This window comes from Gigantopelta aegis, chromosome 4 (assembly GCF_016097555.1).
Source record: "Gigantopelta aegis isolate Gae_Host chromosome 4, Gae_host_genome, whole genome shotgun sequence".
Classification (NCBI taxonomy): domain Eukaryota; kingdom Metazoa; phylum Mollusca; class Gastropoda; order Neomphalida; family Peltospiridae; genus Gigantopelta; species Gigantopelta aegis.
The window spans coordinates 9,376,859-9,394,961 of record NC_054702.1 but is presented as its reverse complement, the minus strand read 5'-3'; the positions used below and the strand labels follow the sequence as shown (position 1 = coordinate 9,394,961).

The window sequence follows — 18,103 nt, the reverse complement described above, 5'->3', positions numbered from 1 at the left end:
TGGCAGGCCATTCCCCAAGAGTTCTTCAGATGTCTGATCAACAGCATGAGGCAGCGATGTGTCGAGTGTATTCGCGCCAGGGGTGGATTCACACACTATTAAACGAATGTTCTAATGTGTAAAATCCATGTTTGACAACCTTCAACTTTGACAGCATGTCATGTGACTTTCTTGTATACAGTGACGTTTATTTGTAGTTTTTTGTAAATATGGAACAATAAATAAAAATTTTGGTGTAGTTTACATCATCAATCTAATACACTCTGAAACTTATTTGGTTCTAAATTTTTGACCCTTAAATTCTTTTGAGTAGTATATATAAACTGACTGAAGTCAGGTTGTATTTAATAATGCAAAAACATTTGGTTATTCATAAAATATATTGTAGCTTTCTACACCAACCCCTGCAATGGTCCACGGCAATCAGCAAGGTCGGTTATTCATAAAATATATTGTAGCTGCCTACACCAACCCCTGCAATGGTCCACGGCAATCAGCAAGGCCGGTTATTCATAAAATATATTGTAGCTGTCTACACCAACCCCTGCAATGGTCCACGGCAATCAGCAAGGCCGGTTATTCATAAAATATATTGTAGCTGCCTACACCAACCCCTGCAATGGTCCACGGCAATCAGTAAGGCTGGTTATTCATAAAATATATTGTAGCTGCCTACACCAACCTCTGCAATGGTCCACGGCAATCAGCAAGGCCCGTTATTCATAAAATATATTGTAGCTGCCTACACCAACCCTTGCAATGGTCTACGGCAATCAGCAAGGCTGGTTATTCATAAAATATATTGTAACTGCCTACACCAACCCCTGCAATGGTCCACGGCAATCAGCAAGGCCGGTTATTCATAAAATATATTGTAGCTACTTACACCAACCCCTGCAATGGTCCACGGCAATCAGCAAGGCCGGTTATTCATAAAATATATTATAGCTATCTACACCAACCCCTGCAATGGTCCACGGCAATCAGCAAGGCCGTGGAGTTTTTAATCCTCCAAGTCACTTTAAAAAAAAAAAATATTTCCTCAGAATATTTTCTGCCGTGTACATTTTCTTAATTGCAGGGGTTTTACTGAAGACAATCTAGTTATACAGGCGTAACACACTGTAAATAACTACCTGCTGGTTTGGTAGAATGATCCGTGACAAGCTCTCATGACCGTGACTAGAATCATTTGACATGTCAGTGATGTTATCCATGGAATCGGACAACCGCTCATGACCAGTTTTGTATACTGAACTGTGAAAGACAAAAGAAGCGAGGATTAATTTTCATTCTGTGATACAAACGCACATAAATTCCTAACAGTATTTAACAAATAAAAATTAAATTAATTTAATACTGATACAAATCACTTATCTACCTATAACTTAGTCAACCATAACATATACATTGTATGTCTGTTTACATAACTTGTTTTGGGGTTTTTTGCTTAATAATCACACAACCGGCGTTGGTGGAGTCGTGGTTAAGCCATCGGACATATAAGGCTCATAGACCTGTACAGGGTTCGCAGCCTTGTATCGGCTCCCACCAAGAGTGGGTTTTAATGACTCAATGGGTAGGTGTAAAGCCATTACACCATCTTCTCTCTCAATAACCACAAACAACTAACCCACTGTCCTGGACAGACAGCCCGGATAGCTGAGGTGTGTGCCCAGGACAGCGTGCCTGAACCTTAATTGGATATAAGCAAGGAAATAAGTTGAAATGAAATAAATAATGACACTAATTACAAATCTAATCAACTTACTCAGTATTGAGAGTAGTATCCATTAATGCTGTAGGTGTCCTTGACCTTGGTTTCTGAGATCCTTCAGCTTTGGGAGACAGCATGCCTCCCTTGTGAGATCCTTTCCCGTAGATATTGGGGAGTATGAGGGGTTTCCTTGCACACACGAGAGCGTGGAACGAGGTCACCGTGAAGATTCCGAGCCGACCCAGAGTCGTCTTCGTTAGTTTGGAGGCATTGGCCAGCAACACCTGGAACACAAAAACATACAACACAGGATGAACAAGCATTCTCAGAGCCCAACAATTTTTTTGTAAATTCAAGTGCCATAAATTTTATCTGTAACAGTACATGATAAAGCTATATACAAACTTTAATCTAAACCTCTATAGGCATTGTGAGAAAAAGTCCTAAGTTCAAGGGCCATAACTCTGTGAGTGGATAAATCACCATGAAAGTTAAACTTGATCTGTAACAGTACATGATAAAGCTATATATAAAATTTAATCTAAATATCTTTAGGCATGGACAAAAACAGTCCAAATTTTTTTTTCCATATTTCCTAAGTTCAAGAGCCATAACTGTCAAAAATAGGTAAACATATCACCATGAAAGTAAAACATGATCTGTAACAGTCATTGATAAAGCTATACACAAAATTTCAGCTCAATATCTCAAGGCATTGTGAAAAAAACATTCAGAAAACTATATGTGGGACATACAGATAGACAGACAGACAGACAAGATGGAGATGAAACATGTATGGTAAGGGACTAAAAATAAACTGAATTGTTTGAACTGTCTGATACAAGACAAATTTGCAGAACTATAGTCAGGATAATTATAAATAACAAAAACATATATCATAAATCATTTTAATAATAATTAGTAATAGTTATTATATTAATATAATATTAAAAATCTGATTGCAATTATGTAAACAAAAGAGCCCTCATATCCCACTAAAATAATGAAACAATGACAATATTCAGAAAGGTGTTTGGAATTTATATATGGGATTAAAAATCTATGGCAAATTCTCAGTAGCAAAATATTTAACCTAATTTCATCGATATTAGCCTTTATAATAGTACAATAAAACAAAAAACAATTCATGACTTCGGATAAAAATCAAGGCCATCAGTTAAAGGGATCATTTTTGCATTTTATATTTGTTAAAAACATTACTGGTTCATAATTACTATAGGCAGGTTAAAAATTGTATTTTGCCTATGAGTATAACATTAAAAAATTTCCGTAGATAATAAATTCTTAATTTTGAGATCAGGTCTGGTGCTAATAAAGCTTTTAGAGTCTAGACTTGAGACTCTAATAGAGTCTGAGACAGTAATGTTGTGATGTTATTAGAGATGGAGTCTGGACTTGAGACTCTAATAGAGTCTGAGACAGTAATGTTGTGATGTTATTAGAGATGGAGTCTGGACTTGAGACTCTAATAGAGTCTGAGACAGTAATGTTGTGATGTTATTAGAGATTGAGTCTGGACTTGAGACTCTAATAGAGTCTGAGACAGTAATGTTGTGATGTTATTAGAGATTGAGTCTGGACTTGAGACTCTAATAGAGTCTGAGACAGTAATGTTGTGATGTTATTAGAGATGGAGTCTGGACTTGAGACTCTAATAGAGTCTGAGACAGTAATGTTGTGATGTTATTAGAGATTGAGTCTGGACTTGAGACTCTAATAGAGTCTGAGACAGTAATGTTGTGATGTTATTAGAGATGGAGTCTGGACTTGAGACTCTAATAGAGTCTGAGACAGTAATGTTGTGATGTTATTAGAGATTGAGTCTGGACTCTAAAAGTTTTATAAGCACAGGCCCTGGACTGCAGTTTGTGGTAAGTATGTGAGCGAACCTTTGGGTTTGACAGCTCTGTGCCGAGCAGCGAGGCGATGTAACACCGGAACCGGTACTGGTCGACGTACAGCTTCTCCAGATTCTCCTCCCACTGGGCGATCTGACGCACGATCGCCTGGCGACTCTTCGGATCAGACACAATCGTCATCTGGAGTTCAGCCATTTTACGCATTTTCACATCCTGAATTCAAATATACAGTACAGATCACACAAAATGGTAACTGGATAAAACATTTTATCCTGCATCCACTGTTTCTACTGACTGATTATGATGACTGATTAAAGTAAAGTCATAAACGTATACTAGCAGATTATGACTTTTGATGCCATGCATGTGACGTCGCATGCATAGATTCATTACAAAATCATTCACTTGTTTTTCTCATTAAGGCAACACTCCATCATTTGTTATATCGTTACTTGCTGTAGCAGCTTAATGTAGTCCAGTTTAGGAAATAGTTCCTCATAAAACAATATTACAAACTTCTGATATGCTTTTTGAAATCTTTCTTTAACCTCTGTAGTATTTAAATAACCCATTTGTTTGAAGTAACTTGCTATATACATGTATGTAGTACTAACTGATAACAACTGTGCAAGTGGTATGGTATTGTATAACAGCAACACAAGGCGGTGGTCAGGCATATATTAGGGGCCATTAATTGAAAATTTTTGTGGTGGACCTATGTTGATTTTGTACATGGTACATATCAGTTGAGAGCACTCCCTAAAATTAGTAGTCACTAAAATAGTTCTAAAATTAAATATGACCATACATATTCAGAGATATTTATTATTCACATGGTTCAACATAACTGAGTTAATAATAATCATACGAAGCACATGTGTAATAACAAATGTGATGACGTAATTTTGGGAAACGACATAACATGACATTACTTCTCCAGTCCTAGCTCAGACTGTGCATTTGAAATATGACGTCATTTCGTTGTATCCTTCTAGTTGTGGCTGGAACATTTTGAGTTGGGTCTTGTTATTAGAAAACAACAATAATAATATGGATAAAAAAGAAATTATTACAATTGCATGTGAGTCGTACTGAATTTATGAAACTCGTGTCAGGATTCATGTATTACCCTCACTCTCGCTTGGGCAATACAAAAATCATGACACTCATTTCGTAATATCAGTACAACACACAAGCTCATTTAATAATCTATCTATCTACATGTAATAATCAACAAATATGTGATTGCAATATATATGTTTTCAAATGATTACAGATTTTAATTGTTAGTATATAACAAAGATAGAATCTTACTGTATCAATATTTGTTTCCAGTTTCTCCAGCTCACTCTTTAGCAGTTTCAGTGTGTTGTCTTTCCCGTGCTGTCGGGCATACGAGGACGCACACGCCGAATGTATGGCTCGAATCCAGTTCTCAAGGTCATTCTGGGAGGATGCCTGAAAATAGTGATTCCCTATTTTATACCTTACTGGCATTCAAATATATGTTTTCACAGTATATTGTGAGAAGATTCCTGAAAATATTGATTCTCCATTTCACACCTTACTGACTTAATGCATGCTTACCAGTTCATTTATTCTCCTGATGGTGTTTGTTTTAACTGATGAAACACTGAATATCTTTCATATTTTTATGGAAATCACTTCTTTTTAAGTTGATGAATGTGACTATTTCAAACCTTTATTTTTAAAGTATATTCTGAGAAGATACCCAAAACAGAGTATAGTACCACACAATCAGAGAAAACACAGTTAAGGGGTGTGTGTGTGTGTGTGTGTGTGTGTGTGTGTGTGTGTGTGTGTGTGTGTGTGTGTGTGTGTGTGTAATTCATCAAACTATTAATACATTCAAGAACAAAAAACTACATAATACTGCATGATGGGATGTTTTATTTATACTGTGCACAGATTATTGTTACATAAGATGTGAAAGGCTGTAAGGATCTGATCAAAATTTGTTAAGTCGGGGTCGGGAGTGTTTTCGATCAGAATTTTATTAACCAATTTGTTGCCTGTGTGTGGTATGACACTCACCTGAACGAGGTACGACACTCACCTGAAAGAGGTACAACGCTTACCTGAAAGAGGTACGACACTCACCTGAAAGAGGTATGGCACTCACCTGAACGAGGTATGGCACTCACCTAAAAGAGGTACGATGCTCACCTGAAAGAGGTACGACACTCACCTAAAAGAGGTACGACACTCACCTGACACTCACCTGAAAGAGGTACGACACTCACCTGAAAGAGGTACGACGCTCACCTGAATGAGGTACGACACTTAACTGAAAGAGGTACGACACTCACCTGAAAGAGGTACGACACTCACCTGAAAGAGGTACGACACTCACCTGAAAGAGGTACGACACTCACCTGACTTCTCACCTGAAAGAGGTACGACACTCACCTGAAAGAGGTATGACACTCACCTGAAAGAGGTATGACACTCACCTGAAAGAGATACGCATCTCCACATGCCGTGCTCAGAGACAGAATGTTGTCACGCTTCGGGTGCTCCGGTACCGCCTGAGCAATACCACCCTCAATCACTGAAATAATTAATTGTTAGCACTCAGACAAGAAAGCTGACAAAGTTGGGCTAAACATGAAAATTATAATATATTTGATTAAGATTGTAATTCATATAAAAGCCTGTGTGACTGTAAATTATATCATCACACCTCTTGTAAATTAACAGCTATATACACTGCATATGATTCCGTAGATAATTTTCATGTATGCAATGTAAATTCTATCCATGATACATATTCTAATTAACTGTCCATCATAAGTCTAAATAGGTTACCGGCAAAAAGCGGATCTGATTATTTAAATTATTTTGATAAACAGGGGAAATAACTCAGGTATTACTACTATTTGAACATTAAGTTCCACAAGTTTTTCAAATCTGTTGAAAATTTATTAGCGTCACATACGAGGTTCGCCTCAGTCATATGAAATAGATATGCAAGCTTAACTGATATCAGGCATGTATGTCAAATATGTCTAACATTATACCATCTCAAACCCAGGGCAAATTTTAAAATATCATTTCATCAATGTACACTAAATTACATTCTTGTGGTTTTACTGATTATTTTAAGTGAAACATCGGTACGCGTCAGGGGTGTATTTTTAGTCCACAAATTTTCCTAATTTTTTAAAAAATTTATCAATAAACTGAACAGATTCTTCCAAAATTCTGGTAATCATGGGGTGTTTATTATGGCAAATTTGGAAAATATGCACATATTAATGTTTGCAAATGATGTTACTGCTCTTGCCGACTCAAGTTTACAGTTACAGCTAAACATTACGGTTTTTGAAATTTTTTGTCAAGCTACAGGAATGCGAATAAATCTTGACAAGACAAAACTGATGGTGTTTAGAAAATGAGGTCGTCTGCGATATTATGAAAAATGGTTTTATAATGGGGTGCGAGTCGAAACAGTATCATTGTATAAATATTTGGGTATTGTGTTTACTCCAAAATTATCCTGGAATAAAGCTCAGCTGTGTCTGGCTGCTCAGGCAAGTAAGTCCATGTTGGCACTATTTAGATACCAAAAAAGGGTTGGAGATATAAGTGTAGCTGATAGCTTTAAAATATTTGATACTATGATAAGACCAGTTCTAGCTTATGGGTCAGAAATCTGGGGTAATACTAGAAGCAAGGAAATAGAAGCCATTTAGATTAAATTTTGTAAACACTTTTAAAGGTGGGGAAGTCAGTAAAAAATTATATGGTATTAGGTGAATGTGGAAGAGCTGCTCTCCAACTTATTTACAGGACTCGTGCTATCAAATACTGGTGTAAATTAATACAGCTTCCTCTTTTCAGACTGCCCAGACAGAGTTATGTCATGCTTAAATCTCTTGATGATGCAGGTCATACTACTTGGGCGAAAGACATTAAAAAAATTCTTTTCAAACTTGGTTTTGGATTTGTATGGATAAGCCAGGATGTGGGAGACATCAGTAGGTTTATTAATGTATTTAAGCAAAGACTATAACAATTCTATATTCTACAACAAGAATGGGCATCCTCTATGAGTGGTTCGGATTCTTGCTATTATTATAACCAGTATAAATCTCTATTAAATGTTGAATGTTATTTACACATGAATATCCCCTTGAGATTCCAAATTGCATTATCAAAATTTAGATGTAATAGTTTTGGTTTATGTGTAGATACAGGTAGATTTAATAATATTGTATATGAGAGAAGATTATGCACTTTTTGTCAAGATAATAACCAGTTTTTTTATTGAAGATCAGCTCCATGTATTATTTGTATGCATAAAATATGTACATTTTACCCTTTGTGAAAGTAAATGCTGGTTACCATTAACAATTAACTTCATTAATCTTCATTAAAATGAAATTTGTTTACTAAATTTATCAAAATTCTTATACTATGTATTTAGATTGAGAATGAATGGTGAACTTTTTTTACACTGAATATTTATAAATGCACTGCCTTACTATTACTATAATATAAAATTAAATGGCAGACCGTTATGTGACTAAATCATGTAACGCATGCTCTTAAATTGTGTAAAGTGATTGTATTTGGGCCAGAGGCCTTTTACTGAATATACCGGCCTCGGTGGCGTCATGGCAGGCCATCGATCTACAGGCTGGTAGGTACTGGGTTCGGATTCCAGTCGAGGCATGGGATTTTTAATCCAGATACCGACTCCAAACCCTGAGTGAGTGCTCCGCAAGGCTCAATGGGTAGGTGTAAACCACTTGCACCGACCAGTGATTCATAACTGGTTCAACAAAGGCCATGGTTTGTGCTATCCTGCCTGTGGGAAGCGCAAATAAAAGATCCCTTGCTGCCTATCGGAAGAGTAGCCCATGTAGTGGCGACAGCGGGTTTCCTATCAAAATCTGTGTGGTCCTGAACCATATGTCTGACGCCATATAACCGTAAATAAAATGTGTCGAGTGCGTCGTTAAATAAAACACTTCTTTCTTTCTTTTTACTGAATAAACTGTCTGTCTGTCTGTCAAACCAGTATACATAACATGTCTAATACACATCCACTCAAACTCAAAATACAAACATGTCTAATATCACACCCACTCAAAACCGTATATACAAATACGTTTAATATCACACCTACTCAAACAATATACAAACATGTCTAAAATCACATCCACGCAAAACCTTAGATACAAATATGTTTAATATCACACCAATATACAAATATGTCTAATATCACACCCACTCAAAACCGTATATACAAATATGTAACATGTCTAATATCACATCCACTCAAAACCTTAGATACAAATATGTTTAATATCACACTAGTGTTCGAAATAAGCATTTGTCCGTTTGTCCTGACAAGTGAAAATCTGCTTGGACAAACACTATGTACCTTGGTGGTTGTCCACTGGACAAGTAAAAATGTTCAAAGAAGTTTCATTTTGAGCAATGAAAACCATTGTCTTTGTACTTGAATAAAACAAACTATTTATTTGGACAAATAAAAATATTCTTGGACAAGTAGATTTTTAGATGTATTTGTCTGGTGGACTAGTGAAAATGTTTGCTTATTTCTATCACTGCACACCTACTCAAACAATATACAAACATGTCTAATATCACATCCACACAAACTTAGTATATACAAATGTGTCTAATATCACACCTATTCAAACCCAATATACAAATATGTCTACCTAATACACATCCACTGAAACCTAATATTCAAATATGTCTCATATGATACCCACTCAAACTCAATATACAAATATGTCTAACTAATATATACCCACTGAAACCTAATATTCAAATATGTCTCACATGATACCCACTCAAATGCAAAACAGAATGTTTTTCTAATAAGACATCCACACAAACCCAATGAACAAATATGTCTCATATCACACCAGCTCAAACCCACTATAGCAATATGTCTAATATCACACCAGCTCAAATTCACTATATAAAAATATGTCTAAGATGACTGTTACCCAGTATGTGTCTTGGCACACTGTTCTGCGTGACGGTGCTCTCCTCATCACAGTCGAAGAAGAGGAGCGTGGTTCCCTTCAAACACACCCAGTATCGCTTCCAGTTACGGCGCGGGGCCAGCTCAATCTTCCGCTTCTTGTGGACCAACCAGTTCTTCACAACCAGCCACCTGAGTACAAGCAAAACGTGTCAAACACACACAAAATACACATGTACGGGGGGGAGAAGTTTGGTTTGTTTAACAACACCACTAGAGTACATTGATTTATTAATCATTGGCTATTGGATGTCAAACATTTGCTAACTTTGACATAGTCTTAAAGAGGAACCCACTACATTTTTTCATTTGTAGCGAGGGATCTTTTATATACCCCACCCGTCAGACGGGATAGCACATACCACAGCCTTTGATACAACAGTTTTGGTGCATCGGCTGGGATAAGAAATAAGTACAGGGAAAACGTCAAAAGTTTGGTTTGCTTCAGAGCACCACCATGGAGAACAATGATTAATTAATCACATTTAACATTTTCTCATTAGCAGCAAGGGATCTTTCATATGCGTCGTGGGCCCATTGGGCTACTTCTCATTCCAGCCAGTGCACCACAACTGGTATATCAAAGGCCGTGGTATGTGCTATGTGCTATCCTGTCTGTGGGATGGTGCATATAAAAGATCCCTTGCTACTAATGGAAACATGTAGTGGGTTTCCTCTCTATGACTGTGTCAAAATGACTATATGTTTGATATCCAATAGCTAATGATTAATAAATGTGGTCTAGTGGTGTCGTTAAAACTTTTTTCTTTCATATGCACTTCTTAACACAGCACATACCATAGCCTTTGATATACCAGTTGTGAGGCACTGTTTGTGATGGGGAAAACTAAATCACAGAATAGATTCACCGAGTGGATTTGATTCTTCGATCCAAGCATCTCAGACGATCGCCTGTGGTATGTGCTTTCCTGTCTGTGGGAAAGAGCATATACAAGATTGCTTGCTGCATTAGAAAAAATGTAGTGGGTTTCCTCTGATGACTACAAGTCATAATTACCAAATGTTTGACATCCAATAGCTGATGATTAATAAATCAATGTGCTCTAGTGGTGTCGTTAAACAAAACAAAGTTCTTCTCAGGTGAGCGCTTTACCAACTGAGCTATCAAAGAAATTAATAGTACCATCTATCCACAATAAGGAATGAAGTGCTAATCAGTATAATTGATGCAAAATTTACTGACTAATATGAAATTTTAACGTATCTCATCATTACTCAGGATTATACCATTCGGTATCGGTATTTGTCGGAAAATATGTCTAACGAAATTATACTAAAGCAAACTGGCTGAGCATATAGATGTCTTATTTCCAACATTGACAGAAAAATCTTTACATATTATATGAAAAATATTAGCTGACCATGACAATACAACAGGTTGTAAAGTTCATAGGGATGTAGCATGATGGAAAGAACCGTACATCTTACAGAACCACTTGATTGACTGGTATAGCATCATTGTTGTTTCAATACCACATTTCATACCAGTAGATGTAAATTACTTCAAAAATACTGATACCGAGCTTGAAATTTCAATACCACCCAGCTATACTGACAGAACACTTTAAACATTTACAAGACTGTTAATATTACCAGAAATTATTGATACAGCATGCATGAGATTTAAATTGCTGTAGGTCAGGAGTATCACCAACAGCATAAAATGCCGTCATTAAAGCTCCTCAATAATGGCAAAATGTTTACTTCTGGTGTACATTAGCTAACAGTATTTAACATTAGTACATTTAAAATAGGTCTATACATACAGCAAAAGAACCCTTCAGTCTATTTATTTGCTGAAAAAATCATTAAAAAAAAACCTTGTCGTGGGCAGGCTTTAAATTGCCATTTCCACCTGACCATTTCACCCACGGCAATTTTATTTTTAAATTGCTGTGGAAGACAAATTCGTAAATTTGAGCACTGTTTGTTATTAAAAAAGTAAAGTTTGTTTTATTTAACGACGCCGCTAGAGCACATTGATTTTTTATCTTATCATCGGCTATTGGACGTCAAACATATGGTCATTCTGACACTGTTTTTAGAGGAAACCCGCTGTCGCGACATAGGCTACTCTTTTTACGACAGGCAGCAAGGGATCTTTTATTTGCGCTTCCCACAGGCAGGATAGCACAAACCATGGCTTTTGTTGAACCAGTTATGGATCACTGGTCGGTGCAAGTGGTTTACACCTACCCATTGAGACTTGCGGAGAACTCACTCAGGGTTTGGAGTCGGTATCTCGATTAAAAATCCCATGCCTCGACTGGGATCCGAACCCAGTACCTACCAGCCTGTAGACCGATGGCCTGCCATGACGCCACCGAGGCCGGTGTGTTTGTTATTAATTTGGTAGATTTTAAGTTTTGTGGAAAAGTATCAAATCTAAATAAAGCAGGTGGTTTGATTTATCTATAAAAATGACTTGGCCATCATGAGGAGTAGCCTCGTGAAGTGAATGGCACATCTGGTTAAGTGACTGTGATGCAATTAGAATTCACACCAAACAAAAGATCTATCGATCATTGTCGGTGTCACAGCAGCAGTAAAACTACATACACAGATTTGTCATGTTCTTGTGGTGATTTTCTCAGAATACACGGTCTGCAGAAACAAACTGCTGAGAGCAACTACTCGAACGAAATCTTCTTCCAGTTCTAAGAAATAGCTTTGTTTTCCCATTTGAAAACAGAATTTGTGAAAGTTTCCCTTAGATAAGAATGTACAACTTTTCACCAGCTATAATGTCTGCATTGGCCATGTTTTATGGGTAGGGGGTATGTAGCCCAGTGGTAAAGTGCTCGCTTGATGCGCAGTTGGTCTGGGATCGATCCCTGTCAGTGGGTCCATTGGACTATTTCTTGTTCCAACCAGTGCACCACGGCTGTGGTATGTGCTATCCTGCCTGTGCATGTAAAAGATCCCTTGCTACTAATGAAAAAATGTAGCAGGTTTCCTCAGAAGACTACAAGTCAAAATTACCCAATATTTTATATCCAATAGCCAATGATTAGTAAATCAATGTTCTCTAGTGGTGTCGTTAAACTAAACTAAATTTAACTTTCTATAATGATGCGGGCAGCTGGTATATCTTAGTTGAGGTCAAGATTTTCACCAACAGCTATTTAGTTTATCTCAAACCAAGAATAGCTTATTGGTTCTGTGTCTTTAAAATGGAGAGAACAAAAGTTAAAGTGCAGGGTACTGCAAAAAAACCTCCCAAAAACCCCCATAATTTTCAGCAAAAATGAGGGCTGCTAATAAAAACATTGATCAAATCCCTGAAATAGAAATCCCCCCCCCCCCTCCTCCCTCCTCCTGCCAAAAAAAAACAACCCAACATTTTCTTGCAGGTAGATTAAATGTGAGGCACATGCCTGGGTGTGTAGGTGTGGGTAATTTTTGGCATGCTTCAATCAGAGAACTGTTAAAGCACACCTGCCATGGATACATCTGACTTCGCCAGAGAGTTTCATCCAAGACAGGCACCTGGGTGTGTTTGATATGTTGTTTATACATTACTTTTATTAGCAAACATTAACGTTGTTGGCAATGGGGCCTGATTTGGTACATTGGAAGCATTACTGGCAATGGTTTAGTTGAGGTGAGGAGATCACCCCATCAGAGATAAGTAAGAGTAGAATACAGACCCTGCTTTTCTGATGGCTCCAACCTGTCTGACATAGGACAGCTGTGATTCAGACTCCGTCATGGCGTCTACACATCCGTCAGTCTCGGTGTCTTCTGCATCAGAGTGCTGAAAGAGAGCAGCTCGAATCAGCATCATACCAACTAATAAGCACTGCAGGGCTGTTGACATCAGTTTGTAAACACAAATATGTACAACACATGAGTGATAACAGCATTATGAAAGTACCAGTACATGGATTAAAATACACTGTAATATTGGTAACATCTGTTCACACAAATACTTACATATAGTAATATTATTTACAGGTGAACTTACTCATTACTCATACCTAATTCTATAAACGTAACAAAACAGTGTTAAATGGGGGGGGGGGGGGGGGGGGGGGGTAATTTCTGGGGCTGGGGGAGCACCTCTCCCTTTCCTGAGAATAAAAAACATTCCCATTTTTTTATTTTAAAAAAAACACAAAAAATATACATACATGATGCTGAATGTGCATTACATTCAAAGCACTAAAAATAAAAAAATATATACTTTCACCCCCCAAAACCTATTTTGAAAAAACAAATGGATAAAAAATCTAATATTTATTGTATATACTACTCAAAAGAATTTAAGGGTCAAAAATTTATAACCAAATAAGTTTCAGAGTATTAGATTGATGATGTAAACTACACCAAATGTTTTATTTATTGTTCCATATTTACAAAAAAACACAAATAAACGTCACTGTATACAAGAAAGTCACATGACATGCTGTCAAAGTTGAAGGTTGTCAAACATGGATTTTACACATTAGAACATTCGTTTAATAGTGTGTGAATCCACCCCTGGCGTGAATACACTCGACACATCGTTGCCTCATGCTGTTGATCAGACGTCTGAAGAACTCTTGGGGAATGGCCTGCCACTCTGCCATAAGAAGTTGACCCAGATCATGAAGGTTGGCCGGAGGGGCATGGTTATCCCGAACTCTCCTGCCTAATTCGTCCCAGGCATGCTCTATTGGGACCAAGTCAGGCGAATATGCTGGCCAATCCATCCTGGCGATACCTTGTTGTCTGAGAAAGTCCGTTACCATCCTGGCGCGGTGGGGTCTGGCATTGTCATCCTGCAGAACTGCACCGCCGCCAATCTGCTGGAGGCTTGGGAGAAACCAACGGCCGGATAATCTCATTCAGATAGCGGATTCCATTCAGATTGCCATCCACCACATAGAGGGGGGTCCTGTGGTGGATAGAGATGCCGCCCCACACCATGACGCTGCCACCACCGAACCAGTGACGTTGTCTAACGTTAACGTCAGTGAAGCGCTCCCCAGGACGTCTGTAGACACGAACCCGACCGTCGTTGAACTGGAGACTAAACCTGGACTCATCAGTGAACATCACTCGACCCCACTGAACACGTTGCCACCGCAGATGAAGCATGCACCAGTGATGTCTGGCCGTTCTGTGACGTGATAGGAGTGGTGGTCGAACAGCCTGGCGACGGCAGCGTAGATTATTGGCTCTCAGACGATTGCATATGGTTTGATCAGACACTCGAGTTCCAGTCGCAGTCCGCAGATTGTCACGTAATCGGTGTGCAGTGGTTGTGTGTTGACGTAGAGCCATATTAGTGATGTAGCGGTCCTCTCTATTTGTAGTGCTTCGGGGTCTTCCCGAACGTGGACGATTTCGAACAGAATTCGTTGCTTGGTACCGTTGCCACAGTCGCCCAACGACACTCTGACTAACACCAAGTCTCAGAGCAACATTTCTTTGCATATTGCCATCCTGAAGCCAAGCAATAGCCTTTCCTCGATCTTCAATAGTCAGTTGAAGTCGTACCATTGTCGAATTTGGAGTGTGCACCGTACACGAACGCAAGCTCCAATTATACGGAAATTCAGCATTGGGAACATGGAATACACGTGCAAAGCGTGCAAATGAAGCGCTTTGTGAAAAAGCAAGTTATGGGCACTTAGCAGACCTTTCGCTTTCGCCCTAATTTACGTGCAAATGTAAGCATGTTTTCGCCATTAGAACTAGTCGACAGTGTCAATGACAGTGGATTTTAATTCATTTATGGGTTGCTTAGACCCACTTTCGTCAAAATGGTACAATACCATGCGTGACATTATGGTCTAGCTAATATAATTGACATTCAGAAAATAATGTCGAAAATATCGTCTGACCCTTAAATTCTTTTGAGTAGTATATTATGGTTTAACATACTAATATGCCTTTTATATGAAGAAACACTAAAGCCCAAAACACTCAGGTTCTGGTGAGTATAATGGTGCCAGTCCAAAATGAAACGCAATGAATCAAATGTGACAAAACACACCGCATCTGTGCTGACTACAGATCTGGCAACAGACGTCATAGAACATGTGCTATATTTTCACACTGCCAGACTGGCAGCTGCATAAATGCTTGAACCTTACTCGTTCATTTTTCTTAATAACAAACAGGAAAGGTATATATTAATCAATGTGGATTTCTCATACTTATTGTTGATGTTTATAAAGGTATCTAAAGATATGAAAGCATTAATATATATTAAAAGAAAGAAAGAAATGTTTTATTTAACGATGCACTCAACACATTTTATTTACGGTTATATGGCATCAGACATATGGTTAAGGACCACACAAATTTTGAGAGGAAACCCGCTGTCACCACTACATGGGCTACTCTTTCCGATTAGCAGAAAGGGATCTTTTGTTTGCGCTTCCCACAGGCAGGATAGCACAAACCATGGCTTTTGTTGAACCAGTTATGGATCACTGGTCGGTGCAAGTGGTTTACACCTACCCATTGAGACTTGCGGAGCACTCACTCAGGGTTTGGAGTCGGTACCTGAATTAAAAATCCCATGCCTTGACTGGGATCCGAACCCAGTACCTACGAGACTGTAGACCAATGGCCTAACCACGACACCACCGAGGCCGGTAAATAATATATATTAATAACATGTTACAGTTACAGACCCAGATGTCAAAATACACTAGACATGGCTGGCGTCTGTGCCAAACCCAGATCCAGACCGGGTGTATTTTGGGCCTAACAAACATTCATAACTGTGTTCAGCATGCACACACCCTTTTGCACATATGCACACTAAATATTATAAACTAAAAGTATGTTGTGAGGCTGGTTAGCATAATAACGTAATCTAATACCTACTTTTGTGACAATTAGATTTCCTTTTTTAAATCAAACCAGTGGGTTTGTTGTAAACAGTGTCTTAATTCCTGACCAGTATTTCTAAATTATATTTTATTTTTATTATTAGCTTAGATCATTATACAAGAATGTCTTGCCTGCTAAAAAAAAGTTTGGTGCAACTATAAACCAAGTTTTATTGACCTAGGACATATTTTGTGGGAAATTGATCTAAACACAAATATTTAACACAGAAGTAATACATGTATGTGGGTATGGGTAACATTTGGCATGCTTCCATCAGAGAACTGCTCAAGCACGCCTGTCATGGGCACAACCTCGGATTTCACCAGAGAGTTCTGTGCATGACAGGTATACATTCATTTCATTTCAACTTATTTTCATGCTTATATCCAATTAAGGTTCAAGCACGCTGTCCTGGGCACACACTTCAGCTATCTAGGCTGTTTGTCCAGGACAGTGGGTTAGTTAGTTGGTTAGTGGTTAGTGAGAGAGAAGAGGGTGTAGTGGCCTTACACCTACCCATTGAGCCCTTAAGAACTCACTCTGGGTTGGAGCCGGTACCAGACTGCGAACCCTGTACCTACTAGCCTGTAGTCCGATGGCTTAACCACTATGTCACCGAGGCCGGTATACGTGTACCTATATCTCATCTTTTTACTGTGTAAAGGTGGTGATATTCAAAAAAGAAGGAGGGGGAAACAAGTGATTTGAAGTGATTTTTACAAGTTGCTGATTGACAAAAAAAATATATGTTTAAGTTGGCCTCACAGCTTAATGTGTTAAAACATGGTGTGAGTTGAGACCACAAGATCTCTTGCAGGTGCTTATACCCAAACAGCTTGAATCACTCAAATAACATTAGCAGCATGTCAACACAGCTGTTAACCTGGCTAATTAGCACACAAGCTGAAAAGGTAGCAGAGCAGTGGCTAATTTATACTGGAGCCTGGCTGCTCCTGATCCAGTTAATCTGGCTAAAAGCTAGACAGATCCTTCAGCAGCAAGAAACTCCCAAGCTGCTTGAAACATAAACCTTGGTGATGTAGTGTTTAAACTGTTGGGTTAACATCCATGGCTGCTTGGTTCACAGTCTTTAGAATAAGGTTGCACTATACCAATTAATTTCCGGCTGGGTCGAAGTTCGAGGTGTACCGAACTTTTGATAGAGAAGTTAACACCACAAGTCCTGTGATTGGTTATAAATGTGAGTGTGTTGGTTGTAAAAATAATTAGTTTCATCTGGGCTAAAAATGTATGCAATTTTATTTGATGTAGTACCACCGTGTCAAGTAGCCTTGTGCTTGGAACATGTATGGGGTACCTGTAAAAAAAAGTACTAAAATTTTGTGCGAAACTAGGGGTGTTGCAGAAACATCTGGTTATACCGAAAATGAGCCATGAAAGGTACCATTTTCTGCAGTTAATACTTTGAGGTAGGGGTTGTAGTACTGATATTTATGGGTCACAGTTTGGTTGATATATTGCATATAGTGTTTTTAAACACAAACGTTAACATGGTCGCCTATGGGATTTGAATTGGTATAGTCCAACCTATAGCACATATTCAGTGCATAATAAAAAAGATTATGATTTTTGTGATTTAATAAA

At 38.2% G+C, this 18,103-nt stretch overlaps 1 protein-coding gene across 5 annotated transcripts in view; it reads right to left on the bottom strand.

Moving 5' to 3' along the window:
• The window catches only part of LOC121372630 (protein still life, isoforms C/SIF type 2-like), a 116,700-nt gene that overhangs the window by 47,835 nt on the left and 50,762 nt on the right, over positions 1–18,103 (bottom strand). For all 5 annotated transcript variants that reach the window (XM_041499059.1, XM_041499062.1, XM_041499063.1 and 2 more), the window contains exons 3-9: positions 13,318–13,424; positions 9,609–9,778; positions 6,072–6,169; positions 4,912–5,055; positions 3,628–3,810; positions 1,772–2,001; positions 1,137–1,257 (exon numbers count right to left, since the gene is read on the bottom strand). In XM_041499059.1, coding sequence (XP_041354993.1) covers positions 1,137–1,257; positions 1,772–2,001; positions 3,628–3,810; positions 4,912–5,055; positions 6,072–6,169; positions 9,609–9,778; positions 13,318–13,424 — 1,053 coding nt within the window. The remainder of the gene's footprint in view (positions 1–1,136; positions 1,258–1,771; positions 2,002–3,627; positions 3,811–4,911; positions 5,056–6,071; positions 6,170–9,608; positions 9,779–13,317; positions 13,425–18,103) is intronic.